At 34.4% G+C, this 21,848-nt stretch overlaps 1 protein-coding gene across 1 annotated transcript; it reads left to right on the top strand.

Moving 5' to 3' along the window:
- Positions 1-5,529: 5,529 nt before the first annotated feature.
- On the top strand, positions 5,530-17,666 carry LOC107812750 (uncharacterized). Its single transcript, XM_016637917.2, has 4 exons — positions 5,530-5,919; positions 6,123-7,842; positions 14,580-14,802; positions 14,967-17,666. Exons 2-4 carry the CDS (start codon positions 6,197-6,199, stop codon positions 17,463-17,465), a joined length of 4,368 nt encoding a protein of 1,455 aa, XP_016493403.1. The 5' UTR covers positions 5,530-5,919; positions 6,123-6,196; the 3' UTR covers positions 17,466-17,666.
- The last annotated feature ends 4,182 nt before the right edge of the window (positions 17,667-21,848 follow it).

Genomic DNA, 21,848 nt, shown 5'->3' with positions numbered 1-21,848 from the left:
ATCAGCATACCTATGATTTTGTTTAACAATCCCTTTGAGTTTATTAAACTCTGACCAAGTCTCAGTTTTATAATCAGAAACGGTCTCCATTTTATCAGCAAAATTTTTTGATAAATCAATAGGTCTAATATTTAAACCAGAAAGCTTTTTATCTAAAAGCTGAGCTAAGTCATCAAGAGATTTAAATTTAAAATCCTGAATCTCAGGAGGTCTTTGAATATGGGTAAGAATGTTTTGATCAACTGTTTTACTTCCTGAAGTGGAGGCAATATCAGTTGGTCCTTTCTTAGTACCCATTTTTTTTATTAAAATAGTCAAATCATCAAGTTTTTTATCAAGAGAACCAATATGTTCTCCTAAAATTTTAACATATAAACCCAAATAATTGTTTTGAGAAATCAATTTATTAATTTCTGCAATACAAATAGCTGCCACATTATCATCAATAAATTTTTGAAAGGCAGTGAAAGTAATACCAGTATTATTAGGTAAAATAAAGGGAGCCTGAGGCGGATAAATTGCTTTGGTAATATTACCACTCCCGTCTTTATAAGATCTTTCTAATACCTTTATATAAAGAGGTAAATAAGTTGTTATAAACCAAGGAACAAAATACATAATTTGATTATGTAAGGCACAGGTTTCATAAAATTCTTGAGATATATTACTCAAATCCTCTTTACTATAAGTATCAAAAAACCATGTTTTAAACTGGTTCCATTTTTCACTAAAAAATTCTTTTTGAATATAAATACGGGCCCGAGAACCTGGGCTAAAATCAATTTGGTGTGGAATCATTAAATATTATTGGGGTCGAAATCCATCTCGGATAGAGAAGGAATATCCTTATCTGAAATATTGTCATTATCTTGAACAATATTTGTTTGAGGGTTAATCTTAACCCTTTCAACCCTCTTAACCTTGGAATCAGGCTTATCGCTAGCAATAGTGTGTAAAGAAGCCGCACGATTGCGAGCTGGACCGTAAACTGGTTCAACAGGGGAAATATGTTGCATAGCAGGTAGAAGTCTGTGATTAGAAAAAGAATGTCTATTATAAATAGTAGACTTATCATCAAATTGAATACAAATCCTACCATCCGGATTTTGAGTGACATGTGAAAATTCAGTATTTGACAAGTCGTTAGTAATCTGACTTGGGGATATAACAGAATTTAAAGTCCATGTAGTCGGAAAATTAATTTCCTCCCATCTGATAGGTCTTCTAGTGGTGACCTTGGACTTTGCAAAATTGGTTTCGACCAATATGGTCTGATCCGAAGTATCGTATAACTTACATTTCGGATTTAAAGTAGATAATAATTTGAAATAAATCCTATAGGACAGACATATAAGTTCAGAACCAGGCGCATAATTATAACCATGCGTTTTCACATTTAAAGTTAAAGCATCAAGAATATTAACATCAGAAAGAGATAGTTGCAAATTGGGTTGAGTATTAAAATATACTGGACCATAGGCCACTGTAGATTCTATCGAACCCATTAGAGACTGTCTGAAATTCAGATTTCTAGCATCTCTAAGAGCTGCTAAGAAGGTCTCTGGTAACCCTTTAAGGGTTAAAGGTTTAAAAGCAATTTGAACCATACCAATATGCACATAATGGTAATGATGTTTATAAAAATCTATATCATGCTTGTTTAACAAACGAATAGTCTGTTCAGACGAATTTAATGCTAAAGACTGTTCAGTCGTTTTTATCAATTATTTAGAAGAAAGTTTATCAAACCAACCATAATCATAAATGGTTTTTATAGAAACTTTAGGAATTGTCCATTTATTTAACAAATCAAGGTTTTGAGGTATATCTACCTCTTCAAGTCTAGTACTTTTAGTACTTGTTTCTCCCAGATCCATCCCAAAAGCTTCATATCTATGTTGAATCTTTCATATCTATTACACAATTACCATGAAAATTCCTACTTTTCAATTTTAGCAACATTAGATATCTTACATTTGCATTTTTTATTTTTAAATAATGGTTATATTTCTTTTTATACAATTATAATAATAATAAAATTAACTTATAATTTTATATAAATATAATATATACAAAAATATATAATACATTATATAATACACTTAGTATATATATACTATACTATACTATGCACTAAGTATTAGTGCATTAGCTAATATTATATCGAATATAGCTTATATATATATATATATATTCTCTCTCTATATATATATATATATATATATATATATATATATATATATATATATATATATATATATATATATATATACATGCATATGAGTATGTTATAAGTTGATGAATCAATTTACAAGTGTATCAATACCTAAAAGAATCTGTCCCTGTGTTCCGAGCGCTTCATGTTCTTATATATATATATAAACACACGCACGCTTCGTAGTACTGCTTAACTGCATATATAGCATGTTAGAGTATATTTTAGTCTATTCATCCTTTGTATTATAAAAGTGTTAACGAGTTACATTTATATTATTTAGATAGTAAATACAAAAGTGATTTTTAATTTTGACCATTGTTGACCTGAAAAGAGACCAACTTTGGTCGCTAAATATACATAAATTTAAATTAGCGACCAAAGTTGGTCGCTAAATTTAAATCAGATTTATTTATATTTTATATAATATTTAAAATAATAATATAATTGTTAAACGTTAGAACTGGGTCACCAGATTAACGACCAAAGTTGGTCTCTATTTTTGTAAGCGGCCAACTTTGGTCGCTAAATTTGAATTATATTTTTTTATATTTTATAATTTTTTTTAAATAAAAATATAATTATTAAAATTTTATAACTGGGTCCCATTTTAGCGACCAAAGTTGGTCGCTATCTGCTTAATTTTAAATTATATTTATTTATATTTTATAATATTTTTAAATAATATTATAATTATTATAATTTTATAAGTGAGTCCCCCTGTAGCGACCAACGTTGGTCGCTAATCTCAGTATACCTTTGACCAAGTAAGTCTGACCAGTCCAGTCAATATTTTGATGAAAGTAGCGACCAACCTTGGTCGCTAATGTATATCAAATAATTATTTTATTATTTTCGCTAATTTAGCGATCAACTTTGGTTGCTTTTCTTGACAGACCAACTTTGATCGCTTTTTTCCGAAATTCTAGTAGTGGAAGACGCCCGGCTGTAAAGAGATTTTGGAACCCTAGCCTATTGTAATGGGTTAATTAGTTTGGATTAGATCGATTCTGAATATGTGTATGTGGGCTACTAAGAGAACTTGGGCTAATTTAAAATTTTGGCCGAGTGGGTTTGGTCTTGGGGGAATAAAGGTCTTTGGGCTGACCTTAAATGGTTCTCTTAATTGGGACTTGAAATGGTCCTTTTTTCTTGGTATTTCTTTGGGCTCCTAAATTAGACTTAGTTAGGGGAGAAATTCAAAAATAGCCAGATTTATAACTGGTCGTTCAAAAATAGCCCAGTTTTAAAAGTAATCAAAATTTAGCCACTTTTCATGTAAAGATAAATTTAAGCGAAAACACTGTTCAAAACCCGGAAAATACGCCAGTATATTATACTGGAGTTCCAGCATAAGTATGCTTGAATTCCAGCATATTATACTGGAGTTCCAGGATAAGTATGCTGGAACTCCAGCATAATATGATGGAGTTCCAGCATAAGTACACTAGAACTCCAGCATAATATACTGGAGTTCCAGCAAGTATAATTGTCCAGTATAATATACTGGAGTTTGGAGCACCGGTGCTCCAGTCTCCAGTATATTATACTGGAGTCAGCAAAGTATACCGGCCCAGCATAATATGTTGGAGTTCATACACAGGTGCACCGAACTCTAGTATATTATGCTGGACTGGTATCTGTTGCGGCAAAATAATGGCTATTTTTCATTGAATTCGTAAATGTTGGCTATTTTTGAATGATTAGTCTGAAAACTAGCTATACCGTGCTATTTTTACCTTAATTAACTCTAAAATATAATAATAATAATAATAATAATAATAATAATAATAATAATAATAATAATAATAATAATAATAATAATAATAATAATAATAATAATAATAATAATAATAACAATAATAATAATAATAATAATAATAATAATAATAATAATAATAATAATAATCGTAATAGTAATCTTAATAATAATGTGAGCACAGTAGTAGTAATAAAATAACAATAACAATAATAATGAATGGAAATAGTAGTAGAAAATAAAGTATTTGATATTAATAATTTAGAAGCTCAAGAAAATTAATTGGAAGAAAGGAGGGACAAAATTGAATATCAACACCATCGCATAAGCGCGTTCGCACCTGCGGCCAAATATGCGCATGTGCGAAGAACCTGCACCAGAACTGCCAACATGACCAAATTAATCTTTCACTTGTCCGAAAGAAACCCGAGCCCCCTCGGGACCTCGTCCAAATATGCCAAGAAGTCCCAAAATGTAACTCAAACCTACTCGAGCCCTCAAATCACGCATAACAAAATTCAAACCACAAATCGTACCTCAAATCGAACTTAATGAATTTTTGAACTTTCAACAACCAAAACTCGTGCCAAACCATATCAAATCAATCCGAGATGATCTCAAATTTTACAAACAAGTCCCAAATTACATAATGAAGCTATTCTAATTCCCAGAACCACAATTCGAATCCAATATCATCAAAGTCAAATCCCGGTCAAACCTTCGAACTTTCCAAATTTTCAAATTGCTAACTTTCGCCAATTAATGCCAAAACCTTCAAGAAATATCCAAATGCAAATCCGTGCATATGCCCAAGTCCAAAATTACCATCCAGACCTAATGAAACCATCAGAACTCCGATCTGGATCAAATACACAAAAGTCAAACTTGGTCAGCTCTTCCAACTTAAAGCTTCATACTTGAGAATCATTCTTCCAAATCAACCCCGAATCACCTGAAAACCAAAACCGACGATTCACACAAGTCATAATACATCATAAGAAGCTACTTAAGGCTTCAAATCGCTGAATGGAACGCAAATGCACAAAACGACCGATCAGATCATTACAGATTTTGTTAGTTCAAATAATTGCTTTTATATCATAGAGCAAGGTTACTTTTTTCAGATTGAATTGAATTGACGGTGTTTTTTTTTTTCCAAATGTTGTAATGGACCGCACATTTAGAATCAAAATTTTCTTGTTTCAATGAGTTGATTTATGGGAATTTACACTTCATGTTGATTGGTTATAATAAGGATAGCGACTTGATTCAAGATGTGAATAAAATATATAACGTCTAATTATGTAGCTTAATTGTGGTTGGTGTATCTGAGCATAAGTAAGTTTACAGTTGACTAATTGGTTTGTGATGGGTAGGCTTTTGTGTAAATGAAAACCAACATCCTGGTATTTTCCTGGAATCTGTATCAATTGTCCCGCGTTGACAAAGTGTGATAACTAGCAGTTGTGGAGGCTGGTTCTCTTCTCCTTCTCTTCGAATTCGTCTACCGTTCTATTTAAGAATTAGATTCTCCGTCTTCACACATTAACTAAAGTGGGAGAAGAGATATATATATATATATATATTTTTTTTTTTTAGATATTTGCCATAACTTTCTTACCATATTTGATTTTCTTATTTGTTGAAGAAAAGAGCAATATAATTACCTATATTGGGTTTTACTTTTTGTATGAAGAAAATTGTAATTCTTCTATACTTGGCTAGTCCTTTTTCTTGTAGGAAAAAGTTTGTATTTTTATAAATTGAAGATTCTTCCTTTTCATTCAACAACATCCACAATGTAGGGTTTGAGAGTCGTATTTAGGGGGAGAACTTTACGGGAAAAGTGTTAGTGTGTCACTTGTGTTTCTCTCTTCGTGAGTTTGTTCTCTCGATATTTTGTACTCTCTTTTTATATAGTGGAATGCTCATCTCCGCTGTGGAGGTAAGTCAGTTGACCGAAACACGTTAAATGTTTGGATCTCTTTTGATACTTCTCTTTGTTGTATGATTTATCATCACCCAATGTTTGCTTTGCTAGCTTCGGTATGACACCTAATTTTTAGGGTCCTAACATTTCTCTCATGTCTAAAAATGTTTTAAGGAGGACGCAATCACCTTCCATTTCCCAAAATTTATTTTTTGCAGCTCATATGTAGCACCGGGAGAGACGACGCAAGTAGCTCAATTACTCTGTGTGGTTTAGCTTTAATCAACGAAACATGTCTTCTCTTGTGATAAAATTGACAGAAATGGCTGTTAAAGAATCAGAACTAATTACAGGAATAGAGGAGGAGGTGGAATGGATAGAAAGGGAACTCAGACTAATGGAAACTGTTCTGGAATCTGTTCGGGCCAGGGACGAACAGGACCCTTGTGCTATAGAGTGGGAAAAGGAGACTGAAGAAGTGGCTCGGAGAGCTGAGGATCTAATCGCAACTTACACAAAGAGATTTCAAAAACAAGGCACAATAGACTTGAGAAGAAAGTACAGACTGGCCATAGAGCTAAAAGAGCTCATGACTCAGATCCATAGTGTTTCTGAGAAGGGGAAGAAGATTATTATCGGAAATAGTGCTGATAAGGATCAGGATGGACAAATCACGGTCGAAACGGCAACGCGCAGACCCAACAACACTGTCTCTTCCGCTATGGAGCAGCTCAATACTGTATTGAGTCAAAAATGGCTTCTTGATGCAAGAGATCTTAAGGTGGTTAAGTCCGTGAGAGATGAACTAACTCCTTTGCAGGATATTCTAGATGAAGTGGAAGGGTTAGAAGATCAACAGTTATACCAAGTTTGGGTGCACCAGATAGAAGGTGTTTTTCAGTTGGTTTATGATACCTTTGCATCCCGGGTACATGACGGCGTGAAACAGGGCAATGGTTTTAGATCTCTTATTGCACCATTATATTCGCTTTACAACGTACCTCGGCTTGATCAGAAAATTCTGAAGATCAGGAAGCAAATCTCTGAAATATGGAGAAGATACCATACATATGAAATTGGTGAATTAAGAGGAAGAGAGACATGGAGGAGGGTGGTTGTCCCCAAACCAATAAGTCCGGATATGTATACCTCAGTGTCTGCAGTTTCCTCAACCAAAGATATAACAGAGTGGCTTAAAGTGGAGATGGAGCTAATGAAGTATTTCATTGAACATGCCCAAATTAGAGAAGATTCAGACGAGAGAAATAAGGTTTGGTTCCGGCAGATGGAAGAAATCTATCCTGATCTTGAGGCCAAGGCTGTTTTTGCACAAGGAATCATAGAAGAAAGGGGTTATTTATTCAATCCACTGAGTTTGATTAGGTTTGAAAATAGAGTTAAGAAAATACAAAAACAGATTTATTACATGTCGAACAGGAAAATAGCATACGATATCAGCAGCATCACGCAACAAGCAGCTAGTACTGTTATCCCGCAACCACCACCCCTGGACATACTTTCAGGAGATGATGAAGAGCGCACCTTGAGAGAATCAAATCCAAGGCAGCGCCAGCGGTGGTCGCTGTTTTGTTTAACAGGGAGAAGATTAATTATTAGGTGCTCTAGATTTAGGCTTTCTGAATCAGAGCGCACCTTCTTTAGAGAATGGTGGTTGTGGTTTTTCCCATTCAGCATTCCCATTTGGCTATATTTTATCATCTTTAGAAGTATTTTTTCTACAATTGGCAACACTCCAGACCTTCGGCATTCAGTTGAAAGAGAGTTGCAGCTAATGGATGCGTTGCTAAAAGATATTCGGACAATGATGGAGCTGGATGCAAGGCTAAATATTTGGGCGGAGGAAGTGCAAGCTGTCGTCGAAGAAGCACGTCATGTTTTAGAGCAGGGAGCTGGTCCCGCCATTCTCCTCAATAAAAGGTTCGACTTCTCCAACTTAACCATCATTCGAAACTTGTTGCATTGTTTAGTCCCACTAAGGCATACTTTCCTTTCTATTTGGTCTAAAAGTGAATAATATCTTTTTATATTTAGGAACAATTTAACTTTAGATAAAATAATTTATAACCATAAAATATTTATAATTTTTTTAGACCACAAATCTTAAAATTCTTGCTTTTTTTGTTAAACTTCACGCAATACCTTTGAGTTTTCCTTTAAAAGCTTATATATTCCAGCTATATCAATGCCCCAGATCTGAAAATACACTTTCTGCGTCTTCTTTTTAGCACATTTTCAAAGAACTAGTTACTTGACACGTGTGTTCCATGTCGATCAGTACAAACTTGCTAGAACAATATAGATAATATCAAAATATTATGTTACCCTATAAATACAAGTCCCAACATAGTAAGCAGTTAGTAGAAAATGAACTTGTCTAAGACCATCTCGAAGGATGAACCATTTCTTGCGCCAAATCCATTTGGTGAAAGAAATAGTGTTTTTTCCCCCTCCCATGCAACACTAAATCTTGCACCATTATAGAGCATGAATGCAACACTATTCATCACTCCAAATTTGGTTTATTATTACTTTTTTAATCTTTTTATTTTTTGGACTTTTAATTTATCATATATTGTGTATATAATTAAATTTTATATTAAGATCTTTATAGTTTTAATTTTATATCCTATTTTTTGATATATTAATAATTGTATATATTATATTTATATAAAATTATAAGTTAATTTTATTATTATTATAATTGTATAAAAAGAGATATAACCATTATTTAAAAATAAAAAATGCAAATGGTGTAATATTTATTTAATTATCTTTTATCAATGATTTCACTGTTAGTTGATTTATCCTTTAAAATAATTTTGTAATAAATAATTATATAAGTGGTGAATGTGAATTATATATAATTAATATGGAAAAAAGAAAAAAGATAGTATTAGTGTGAAGGAAATAAAAAATGAAAAGTAAATAGAAGATAATAATATAATATAGAAGAGAGAGAAGATTTGGTGTAAAAAATGGTGTAATGGTTGGAGTAAATTTGGTGTTACACCATTTTGGTGTAAAATTTGGTATTAGGGTTGGAGATGGCCTAATAGGCAAAAAAAAAAAAAAAAAAAAAAGATCTACGTATAGCTTGCAAGTGTTACTAAGTGAAATATTGAAATAAAAAAGCACAACTTTTGTGAAAAAAAAGAATTTCAAACAGAAACAAGAGAAATATGATAATGTAATTAGACACCTTGCCATTCATTCTTATAAGGTGTAATAAGAATGTGAAAAGGATATCCAAAAATACTATTACCACAAAATCTAAAAGGAACAAACAACAATCTAATGTATTACTAATTCATAAATAGGACAAAAGAGAAGAAGAAATCAATAGATGCATAAGCTTATGCGAGCATTCCAATACAAAAAAAAAAAAAAAAAAAAGAAAGACGAGAAAGAAGAAAGCCTAATCATTGCCTCAGAACTCTCCGGGGAAACTTTAAGATCATAAGGAATACGGGAAACAACTTGTGATAGTAATTGCGAATGAGCAAGAAGGGGTCAACCGTGACCTGCCAAAAAGATTCCCACATTTATGATATCATTATGTTGGCTTTCGCATTTGTATTACAAATTGCCCTCGTTCACCAAAAATAAAACCACTCTCAATTTGTCAAGCCAATGATATCGTTGAATTTCTTAATTGCATTATAAATTGCCTTGTTCTCCAAAAAAACAAAAGACACTGTCATTTGGTCGAGCTATGTTGAATTTCCCCATTGTATCATAAATAAATTATCCTTGTTCCCAAATATAAAAGCCACCCCACTTGGTCCAGCCAATATATCGTTGAATTTCCCAATTGCTAGCTCTTGTTCCCTAAAAACAAAAGCATGGGGGCCAACGATACCGTTGAATTTTCCATTTCCTGTGGGCCAAAGTAAAAACCCGTATCCAAAATTTGTCATTCATTATCTTTTTTTCTTTATCCTGATTATAGGTGTGCTTTTTGATCATTTTATGTTCTGGTGGGTAGACTTGGTCAAAAATGAAAAGGTGCTATCGGTAACCTATAAGTAAATGAAATACTTACATAACCAAATCAGTTGTTAACTAATTATAATTAACTCTCTTTATACAAATTAATTGATAATTTGGTAAACTTGGTAACTAATATGCTGCTATTACAAATTAAGATCAAAGTTGTTGATAGTGTTGTATTTTTTTTACAAATATTTGTGATATAACTTAAAATCCAATTGTAAAACAAACATTGATTTGCAAATAATATTTCAAATATTGCTTATATTAAATTGGCAGCACCCTATCCGCTGATGTGTCTTTGAAGGTGAAAGCACTTCCGTTCAAGCATGTGAGCAATTAATTAAATTGCCTGAAATTGTTGTCTATTGGCCACGTGGCAGTCCAAATTAGCTTATTTTGACCTAAGTCAGAAAGTTTTTCTCTAAATTCAGAGTCAATTACTCAAATGGTTACTCAATTATCCCAAATTATCTGCTAAAGTTAATTTTCTTTCTTTTGTAACAACAAAGTCACTTAACTATGTCTATAGCACTCACAAGGTCACTCAACTAGTTTTTTCAAATATTTGATTGATAAATATCTATTTTACCCTCTAAATTATCAAAAAAATTTAACTTTTAAAATATTATATTTTTTTCTCTTTTTAATATACATTGTGGACTTACTTATAGAATAAATATTTTATTTATAAAAAAAAAATTATTTTTCAGCTCATGTAATGATGGAATAATAATATAATTGAGCATAATTTTCAAGAATATATAATGTATATTATAAAAATATATTTATTTAAATAATTATTTTTATATTACGTGCATGGAATATATATTTTACAACCTTTATTTTCTTTTATTCTCAATTGTGTAAATAAATTTTTGAATTTTTGTTGGTAATACTAAAATTATTATTACGAACAAATTATTCTAATTAGTTTTTTTACTATGCTCATTATTTTGTTATTCCAACATTATATATGCTTAAATACTTTTTTTTTATTTATAAATAAAGTTTATTTATTCTATAGGTAAGTCAATAAAAATAGAGAAAATCATAATATTAAAAAGTTAAAAAAATAAAAAGAAGATAAATATTTATAATTTAGAGGGTAAAATAAGTATTTGGCAATCCAAAATTTGAAAAATCTAGTTAAGTGATCTTCTGAGTACTATAGACATAGTTAAGTGACTTTGTTGTTACAAATAAAAAAAATGACTTTATCAAATAATTTGGGATAGTTGAGTGATCATTTGAGTAATTACCTCTCTTAATTCATTTGAGTCATTTGAAGCTCTATCACAAATCCTTAGGTTAATCCTTCTTTTTGAAAAAAATAAGTAATGAATAAAATGATAAAGGCTGCAGGAAATGATAGAACAAACGACAAACTTAAAACAAGAAATAGCAGAGGTGTAAAGCTAAAGGCAATAAGGCATCTTAGCTTCCTTCATTCGTCGTTTTTTATTCCTAGTTTCACTTGCACTGGGCCCACTTTGCCTGCATATTCTTGCAAACAGGGGCGAATGGGGGATTTGTATCTATACCCGCTTTTTGAGTCATGTTTTAACTTGTGCCCGTTTTGCAAATAAAGTTGTAAGTATATCCATTTATTCGCGTAACTTCAGCATACGGGGCTGAAGTAGCAAAGACAATCACGCAAAACTTCAGCATTCTAGTAGACGGGCCTGAAGTAGCAAGTGTGCTGAACCAAGTGTGCCGAAGTTTTTGTTTGTAATTGCTGAACTTAAGCATAGTAGCTGAAGTTTTGTTCTCTATTTGCTGAAGTTTTTGTTTGTAATTGCACTAAATAAGCTGAAGTTTTTTTGTCCTGGATTTATTAGTTTTGTCATTAAGCTTTTTCAAATACTTCAGCAGAAGATGCTGAAATTATTTAGTTCATTTATAAAAACTTCAGCACTAAATAAGTTGAATTTTTTTGTCCTAGATAAGCTTTTTCAAAAATTTCAGCAGAAGATGCTGAAGTTATTTAGTTCATTTGTAAAAACTTTAGCACTGGAGTTTTTTGGTCCTGGATTCGTTAGTTTTGTCATAAAGCTTTTTCAAAAACTTCAGCAGAAGATGTTGAAGTTATTTAGTTCATTTGTAAAAATTTCAGCACTATATAAGCTGAAGTTTTTGAAAAAGCTTTCTAACATACCAGATAAATAATCAGATTGCCAACAGTATTTAAATCATAAATTTTGAAAATAATAAACGTGAAAGAACATAATTATCATTGTCTACTAACTTACGTACGTGGAAATATTCACAAATTATTGTCTACTAACTTACATAATTATTTATAATTTATTTTTAAATAATCTGATAAACATATTTATGGCAATCATCCCATGAACTGAAGTTTCATAGTAGCACCAACAATAACAGAAGAAAGAAGAAGAAAAGAAAACGAATGAGGAGAAGGAGGATGAGAAAGGGGACTGAAGTTGTTTAAAAAGTGGGTACAAGTTAAAACTTTTAAAAAAAATGGGTATAGGTTAAATAGGGGCGACCAAATAGGGCGCCCCGTGTAATTTTTACGGAGCGAATTTAGGGGCAGACGTAATAGCGGAACTAGAATTTTTATTAAGGGATATCAAAATATAAAAAAGTAAATATACATGAAATTAAAGAGGTTCAACAAATTATATATATATACATTAAAAAGTTTTTTTTTACGTATTTATACAGTGTAATTTTTTAGCGAATGAGTGTCGGTTAACACCCCTTGGATGCATGTGGCTCCGCCACTGGCAGAAGGATGTTCATCCGAATCCCCTTCGCAGAAAATTATAATGGGTATATAAGGTTAAATTTAAGTTTTATTGGTATATATTAAATGTTACATACCCTTAAACAATCTTTCTTTAAAGGCAGAGGTTCAAACCATAATACCCACACACTACAATTATTCTTTCTTTCTATGAACAATGAACTTTCTTTGTTTTATTTAATTATTAAAATAGTTGTTTTTGCAATTATCTTTTGCTCATTTTTTGTTTATTATATATATATATATATATATATATATATATATATATATATATATATATATATGCCTTTTCTTCCTTAGAATGCCCATTTTTACTAGCCTTTTACGTTTTTTCTGGGATAAAAACGATTACTTCAAAATAAACAAACGTATTAGTTTTAATCCAACATATAGATTTAAATTTTTTCGATGAACTTGTTTGACACTGCATTTAGATTCAACAAATTTTGATGAATCTATTCGATGAAACTTTTTACTGTTCACCTTTTTATAATATTGAACCCTCTTGATCAGAATCCTGATCCGCCACTGCTGGCAAACATTTACATTTTCTATCTAAAGCAACCTCCCAAGTCCAAATACATTAAACATGATATTGCTTCGGCTTTTCTTTCTTCTCTTCAACACTGCTTCTATTAATTCACTACATTCTAAGAATATTGTCAGCAAACCCACAAAATCTTTACTACATTTCTTTTCTATAAGTGGGACGAAATGAGCTTTGAGGACCCTGAATCAGGGAGGTCTTTTTATGTTCAAGGAGGAGAATGAGTTAAAATAGGACGGTCTAGCCAGTTTTCGGACTGGTCATTCAAAAATAGCCAACGTTTGCCAAGTCATTGAAAAATAGCCACTATTTTGCTGCAACAGAGACTGGTCCAGCATAATATACTGGAGTTCGGTGCACCTGTGTATGAACTTCTAGCATATTATGCTGGACCGGTATACTTTGCTGGCTCTAATATAATATACTGGAGACTGGAGCACCGGTGCTCCAAACTCCAGTATATTATGCTGGGGTATTTTTCCGGATTTTGAACAGTGTTTCCGTTCATATTTATCTTTACATGAAAAATGACTAAATTTCGATTACTTTTGAAACTGTGGCTATTTTTGAATGTCCACTTGTAAATCTGGCTATTTTTGAATTTCTCCCTGAGAAGGATCATGGGACAAGTGAAACTTTTACGATCCAAAATCCCACAAAGCGGTCATGGTGACGCCTAGCACCGCTGGCAAGCCAATATTTCAACAATGACAAAAGATACTGAACTAATATTAAACATCATAATATCATAATTAAATAAGGTCGAAGCTCATAAATAACATAATAAGTCAAAAACAACGCTACCGGCTAACAAGTCCTGGGAGGTTGTTCAGGACCTGGTGTTACTGAGTACCTGAGTTGTTACTGAATACATGAGCTTTTAAGAGTACTAAATGCAACATCTGAAAAGAAATACAATATTGTTTGATACAATGAAACAGTAACAGAATAAGGTGACTCTAGAGTTTGTGAACGGAGATGCAACACTACCTGGAGTCTCCTCATTTGTCCAAGCTACTGGCCTCTCTGAATATTGTTGGGACCAATATCAGCATCTGCACAAAAAGTGCAAAAGTGTAGTATGAGTACAACCGACTTACTGTACTCAGTAAGTGTCGAGCCTAACCCCGACTAGTAATTTTAACTCCCTTTGTCCCAATCCGTTCAACACTTTCTGCTTTGTTATCGATTGATTAATACATTTTTCTGTCATTAATTATCTAGATTGGGGAGATACCGAAGCCTGAATACTCTGTTAGAGTTCAGAAGTTTCAAGTCTTTATGTTGTGTTTATATTACTTGTGAAGAAAGTTTTGATCGTTTCTTTTCTTTCGACATGAATAGGTACGGTTTTGCAAAGAAGCTTTCGTGGATCATGAATCGGATTGACCAGGTCCATGAATGGAAGATGACATATGACATAACCATCAAAGGAAGAAAAGGCTCAGGTGCTGTCATCCAGAGTATTGAAGAGCGAGAACCATACCCTTCTGGTTTTCTCTCAACCAAAATTCAATCAATCAAAAGAGAGATGAATCTGATGCAAGCTTTGATGGAAGATGTTAAGGTGATATCATACTTTCAAGCTTTTCACATTTCTACCAAGTCACAGAAAATCTTTTAAATTTTGAAATTTGCCTGTACGTAGTTTCAAGAAATTCTGCACTATGGTTCAAATTATCTTCACTTACTTAACTAATTTTGTGAAGTTTATCACTTTGAGCCATTCAGATGATGGATAGAGTTGATGCTAAAGTGCAAGTTTGGGTGGAAGAAATTAGCGGCATTGCTTTAGAAATCAAGAATTTGATTGATTTGTACTGCAAAGGAAATAAGCTGGTCATTTCATTTATCGATGCATTTAACGTGCCATATCCAAAGTGGATAGCGCATGTTAATCGACTGAAGAAAAAGATTCAGAGGCTCCATAATAGAAGGCTCGACTATGGAATTGAACATATTGCTGGAACTCCTCCTTACTTTGTTGAGAAAATAAAGGCAAGGCTGCTTATCAACTGCCAAGACCTCTGCATCTTTCCAATTTTAGATGTAAAGGATAATGATAAGGCAAAACTTCAACAACTACTCAATGACGATTACACCATCATCTGTCATTTTGATGTTCGCGTGTATATAAGGATGCCTCAGGAATTAAATGTCATTGCTATCCTGAAAGAAATGGCAAATCAAGTTCTCGAGCAATTACAGCCAGCGGAACATAATGATGATCAGGGCAGTATAGTTGAAGATCAAGAAGGAATATCATGGTCTGTGCCCAAACTGCAAGATGCTTTACGCAAAGACAAATGGTCAAGTCATGAGGGAATAGCTCAAGCACTTAAAGAACTTTTATACCCCATAAGATACCTCGTTGTCTTCCATGATATTCAGATCATTCGTGGAATCTGGAGTGACCTTCGACAAGCTTTTCCAAACGCTTCCAGTGGCAGTCGTGTTGTACTTTTCACTGCACATGAAGCAGTTGAGAACACCTCGGAGCTTCTTAGCCTCTGTCAGAACTCAGAGCTGAATGATATGACCGATGCAAGGAACGAGGAGATAGATGAAATTAGCAACTTCCAAATACAAGCACCTATCAGAGTAAGAGAGACTCCAGCAGAGAAAAGAGTTTTGTCAGAGTGGGAGAAGGTAGTAGAACGGCTAAACCGTAAAACACCTCATTTAGAATCTGCAGATGTGATTTATGGAAAGGTCCCTGGGTACCTGAGGCAATGCCTATATTACTTCCTACTATTTCCAAAAGATTTTAAAATCCCTGCCAGGAGACTAATCGCGCTGTGGGTGGCAGAAGGCATAGCGAAGCAAAAGAGGGGTGAAGAGAAATCAGCTGAGGACATTGCTGAAACCTATCTGAATGAACTGATTGACCAAAATGTGGTGCAAGCCACAAAGACAAAGCTCAATGGAAAAGTAAAAGTGTGTCAGCTCCGCGATGGCACACGAAAGTGGCTAGAAAAGGTTGTGGAGGCAAATTTTTTCAAAGATTCTGCAGGTAGGATTTGTCGACTCGTTGATCATCTCCATGAAGATGACGTAACTCATCGTCAAATTCATGGAAATGATCATCCCATTTCTTCAAATTCATTCCGGCGTCTATATGGAAATGTCCTATCTTTCTTGTCATTTGATACACAAGAAGGAAGTAAACCAGGAGAGAACATCGGATGCTTCCTCAGTAAATGCATTTCAAATCGGTGCTTTCGGTCCCTGAGGGTACTTGACCTGGAGAAAGTATTCAGACCCCAGTTGCCAAGGGAACTATCGGCACTCAGTTGCTTAAGATATCTAGGGCTAAGGTGGACTTACCTAGAAGAACTCCCGAGCAGCATAAGCAAAATGTTAAACCTCCAACTGCTGGATTTGAAACACACCTACATAAGCGCTCTGCCAGAATCAATATGGAAAATGCATTATCTTCGACATTTATACATGAGTGAAACCTATAGAAGCAAATTCCCTAGTGTGCCAAAGCGAATTGCTCTTAGTGAGTTGCAGACATTGTGGGGTGCTTTCATAGATGAAGATAGTCCAGTGCTAGAGGGGCTTAACACCCTGAAAGAAGTTAAAAAATTGGGTTTGTCTTGTAGGGCCATGACATCTCAACAACTCATGAATTCACAACTGGAGGCTGTTGGTGACTGGATTTTGGAACTGAAACAACTTGAATCTTTAAGATTGAAATCCTTTGATGAGCGCGGCAATCCTTCCACTCTTTATCTGAAACCATTGTCAAGCCTCACAAGTCTTTCGACCATCTATTTACTCGGAAAGCTCAAGTATCCATCTGTTATTTCTGGATTTCCCACAAATCTCATCGACCTAACATTGTCAGCTTCAGAATTACAGGATGACCCGATGCCTGCATTAGAGAACCTTCGGAAACTGATCATTCTAAGGTTTTATTCTAAATCTTCGACATGTAAGAGCATGAATTGCTCTTCAGGTGGTTTTCCTGAGCTTCGGTTTCTTGAACTCTGGCTATTAGAAGAACTTGAAACCATGAAAATTGTAAAAGGAGCAATGCCTAATCTCGAAAGCTTGGAAATCAGATCATGCACAAGATTAGAAATGCTTCCTTCTCAGTTGCAACATATGCCAGCTCTCAAGAGGTTGAAGTTGTCACCACAGGAATTCCAAAATAAGATCAAAGAAAATCAAAGGCAGCTTTGGAGTAACCTTGAGCATTTGGTGGAAGATCCTTTCAAATGATTTCATGCATACTGCGTCCCTTCTCTGCCACTGCAAAATTGTCACAGTTTGAATAATTTCTCTTCTGTAATAGAGTTCTCCCTTTTCCCGTGTACATTTTTCTTTCTTTCATATGATTGGAAGTTACTAAGCAAAACCCATTTTATAAAGCCAAATTTGTTCCGGGGATTTGTTTGAATCAAAGGGATGCTTATTTATGGATTCCTTTTTGTTGGTTAGAAACGCTCAAACTCAGTGTGTTACTGTGTATATACTATTCGTGAAGCATTACGCAATATACTATCGCTTGTCATGCATGGCCATTTCTTTGAAACAATAGGCTCTAATATGTGGTGCATTATTTTTTCATTCTGATTATAAGAGCATTGTACATAATTTGAAGAGAGGTGCTATTATTGTTTACCCGTAAAATGATACAATTGAATTTGTAATGTGGTTTATAGACACGCGAATTAATTTGATCCAACAATATGAAATAACAAGAATGAAATCAAGAATCTAAAGTAACTTAAAGAAATACAAGCCTGCTAGTATGATGAGCTTCTCCGAAAGCTGTAGTATGAACAATCTTAAGAACAAAAGAAAGCAAGTTATTTTCTAGTTTGAGAGCTAAATATAGCTTTTGTATACAGAATATTTTGTGTCCTATAATGAATAATAATTTTCCTATTTATAGCCATATCTAAGGAGACAAGATCCCCAAATCAAGCTCCTCTTTAATGAGAATAAAATCATCATTGATAATAGCATAACGGTTGGCCATAAATGCAAATATTCTCTATAAAATATTTGTTATAGGCTACTTTGTCTTCGGGATTCATCCAGCACCGGTCATATGCTTGCATCCGGTGCTAGCTTTTTACTGACTCACATCCCACACGTCTTTAATTCCACGTGTCACCTTCTCATCCGTCTAACTGTTACTAACCAATTTACCGCATACAGATAGATGAATACATTGCCAAAGCCCGTGAGTTGGAGACAACTGCTTTCGAGAACCTCCCGGCTCGGCCTGTTGCTTCTGACTCTTCGAATACCAACTTCGAGTATTCGGGCACCGGAGAGGAAAACGAAGTGGAAGCTCAAGAAAATGGAAATAAAGATGAAGGTCCTGAACCGGAAGCGGAACAACCTTCTCCCAATAATGAAGACTCTTCTCTCCCTTCCAGTTCTGGCATCAAGAATTAATATATATTTTTCTTTTCTTTTGTAACTATGCCAAAACTTCTTTACTGAGTTTGGCATTTTAATTAATGAAAGAAATTCTTTGCTTAAATGTTATGAAAAAAATATTCTGTTTCATTTAACTAACAAAGCTTCGGTAATCTTTTGACATCCGATAGTGATAGAATATATGAGTCCACCAAATTATATAGAGACCAAGTCCTCTATGAGTTTTCACTGAGAATGCTAATGAAACAGTAAGTAAAATAGAACAGAGTGTTTTTACGTGAAAAAATCCCTGCTCAAGGGGATAAAAAACCACGAGCTACACTGGTAGGATTTCAACTTCACTATGAGCAACTTTAGATTACAACCTATGCAATCTAGGAATTAAACTCTTAATCCCTCACTAACTTGTAATACACCTATTACAAGCCACTTTGCAATACATCTATTACAACGACTTCAACTCATGACTAACTCTAGTCACGACACAAACACTAAGGGTATATGGTTTACAAAGGGTTCCTAAGTAACGCTTCTAGATAAGCAAAGTAGGAATTACAATAAAGAACAATTACAAAGTTACAACTCAACTAAGGACATGCAAAATACTAGTTGTAGGAACTGGTCGGTAGTAGTGTTAAACTTTGTTCTTGATGCACTTGAGAATTGAATGCTTGATTGTCAGATGCTTGAATTCTTGAATTGCTTGAATGAATTCTCAAGTGTTCAAGTGATATTTTGTTGTAATGTTTAATGTTAATACAACATGCATGGATGACATCACTTGAATGATGTAATCACTTGGTAGGTTAAATGAGAAGTGACTGCTGAACTGTGCTGCATTGTTTCTGTATACAGTGCAGGCAGTCACTTTCCAGCCGTAGACAGTTGACTTCGTACTGCTGTCAGGGAAACACAAGGGTACCAGGTCCCTGCATTTATTCTTTATCTTCTGAAGTCATAGCAACTCACATTAGCTGGAGCCCGTTGATTTGAGTTGTGTACCAAGTGTGTCAGGTTCCTCATCTGGTTCTTTGATAGTAAGTTTGTTAGATCATAAAAACATAAAGCTAAGGTACTGTAAACTCATCAATTTTCCCTTTTTTTATGATAACAAACTTAGAAATTGATAACACATGTTTAGAGCAAAATTAACCAGATGAAGTAACAGGAACTTCACAAGTTCCCCCTGACTTTATGCTTCCCCCTTAATTAGATTCGTGTTTCAATTATACTTCCCCCTTTTGGCATCACTATAAATACATAAGAAAGCAATCAACATAAAGAAGTCTAGTCTAGCTAACTCATGCCATATATGTGCACACAACATGATAAAAAGAGAAGCAGAGAAACATAAGCAATAAACATCAAAAGAGGATAGTTTTTATAAAACATAAGCCGTTGCCATTACAGCAAAGGCAAGATTTGGATTTTTATCATCAGGACCAGTACAAGGAAATTACATCCACACCACAAAAGAAAAACAAAAACAACTTCCATAGTCATCAAAAGCAGAAGAGATAATCCAAAAACTGGTCACTGAAAGGGTTAGCCTAGTGGGCACTAGAAGGAGAGGGCTTAGAAGTTGTAGCAAGAGTGTTGAGAACGAGATCATTTCGGGCATTGGCCGACATTTGCTCTGCGAGCAGTTTCTCCTTCAGGTTCTCCACTTTTTGCCTGAGATCAGTATTTTCTTTTGTTAGACGAGCGATCTCCTCATTTGACCCTGGTGCCCCTTGGTCCTGCTAAATCTCCAGAATGGCATTCCTTGCCTTCAACTTCCTAACCTCCTCAGTAGCACTATTCTAGGCATTGATAAGCTGAGAGATTGTTGAAGTACTTCCTACTCCTCCACCTCTTTCAATACATTCACATTCTTCCAAAGTAGTTTGAGAGAAGGGTCTTCTTCTTGGTCCCTATCTTGGACTATCCTAGAGGCACATCAAAGAACTTAAAGACATGTGTGAGAAGGAATCCATAAGGAAGACCATGGTTTCCATCTTTGAAAGTTGCCACATTTTGCATGTGCTCAATCATGATGGCTGGCAAGTTTACAGCTTGGAACCCATCCAGTGCTTCCATCAAATACAAATCAGACTTCGAAGTGATAGACCTTCTCTCAGCACGAGGTAGAAGAACCTTGTTTACCAACTCAAACAAAAGCTGATAAGCGGGAAGCAGAGCTTTCTTGTGGACGCGTTCCCCCGCTGGACTGTGCTTTCCTTCACAATAGCATTCCTAAAATTTGACCCACACACATTCTTGACAGAGGACATACCATCAGCAGGGACCTTAAATATGTCCCCAAGCAGAGTAGCATCCAAAACAATATCAACTCCATTGACCAGAGCACATATATGATCAGTTTCAACAGGAAAGAGGTCTGCATAGAAACTTTGGACCTCATCCTCATAGACTTTGGGCACATCCACCTTGAACAAATGTCCCTACTGTTAAAACTCGACCATGTCTATTATTTGCCTCATGCCAGCCATTTCAGAGATTTCTTGGTCAAAAGTATGACCTCACAGAACCTTTTGGTACCTCAGCCTTTCCTTAGCAGACACACTTTCTTGTTTCACTCTTTTTGCAGAATCAGGTTCCTTCACAGTTTCCAACTTTCTTTTCCCAGGATTCACACTTTATTTGACCTTTCCACTTGATTTTACCAAGATATCCTCATCAGACAACGACTTTTCACTCACTACTTATTTTAACTTGTCACCACTTTTCATTAATTTTGAACTTGGTGTAGCAACACCTTCCTCTCGCTTCTTTTTCTGAGACCTTTTAACCAAGGAACTTGGTTCCTCTGCTACTTCCTCATCCACTTCCACTACAGGAATGTTTTTGTCACACACAACCTCTCTATTTTTCACCAGCCTCTTTTTCTTCTTCTTGTTACTCCTTTTACTCTTCTGCAAGGTAGACTCAAAAGCCTCCTTTGCTTGCAACCTAGTAGTAGGTCGCTTAGGAGAAGGCTCAGGAGTAGTTACTGCCCTCCTCTTGGCAATGAACGCATCTAGACCAACATTATCTTGATCTTTTTCATCACTATACCTCATAGCAAGAGCCAAAATTTCCAAGGTCTCAATATCAAATTGAGGAGAAGGAGCAGGGTAGAAACTGATCTGGGAAGAGGATCCTTGACCTGTTTCCTCAGGAGAGGGGTCAGGTCCTTCAAGAAGGGTCCCAGTAGTTTCGTCTAGTGTA

This window comes from Nicotiana tabacum, chromosome 8 (genome assembly GCF_000715075.1).
Source record: "Nicotiana tabacum cultivar K326 chromosome 8, ASM71507v2, whole genome shotgun sequence".
Classification (NCBI taxonomy): Eukaryota; Viridiplantae; Streptophyta; class Magnoliopsida; order Solanales; family Solanaceae; genus Nicotiana; species Nicotiana tabacum.
This window is presented reverse-complemented; position numbering and strand designations above follow the sequence as displayed.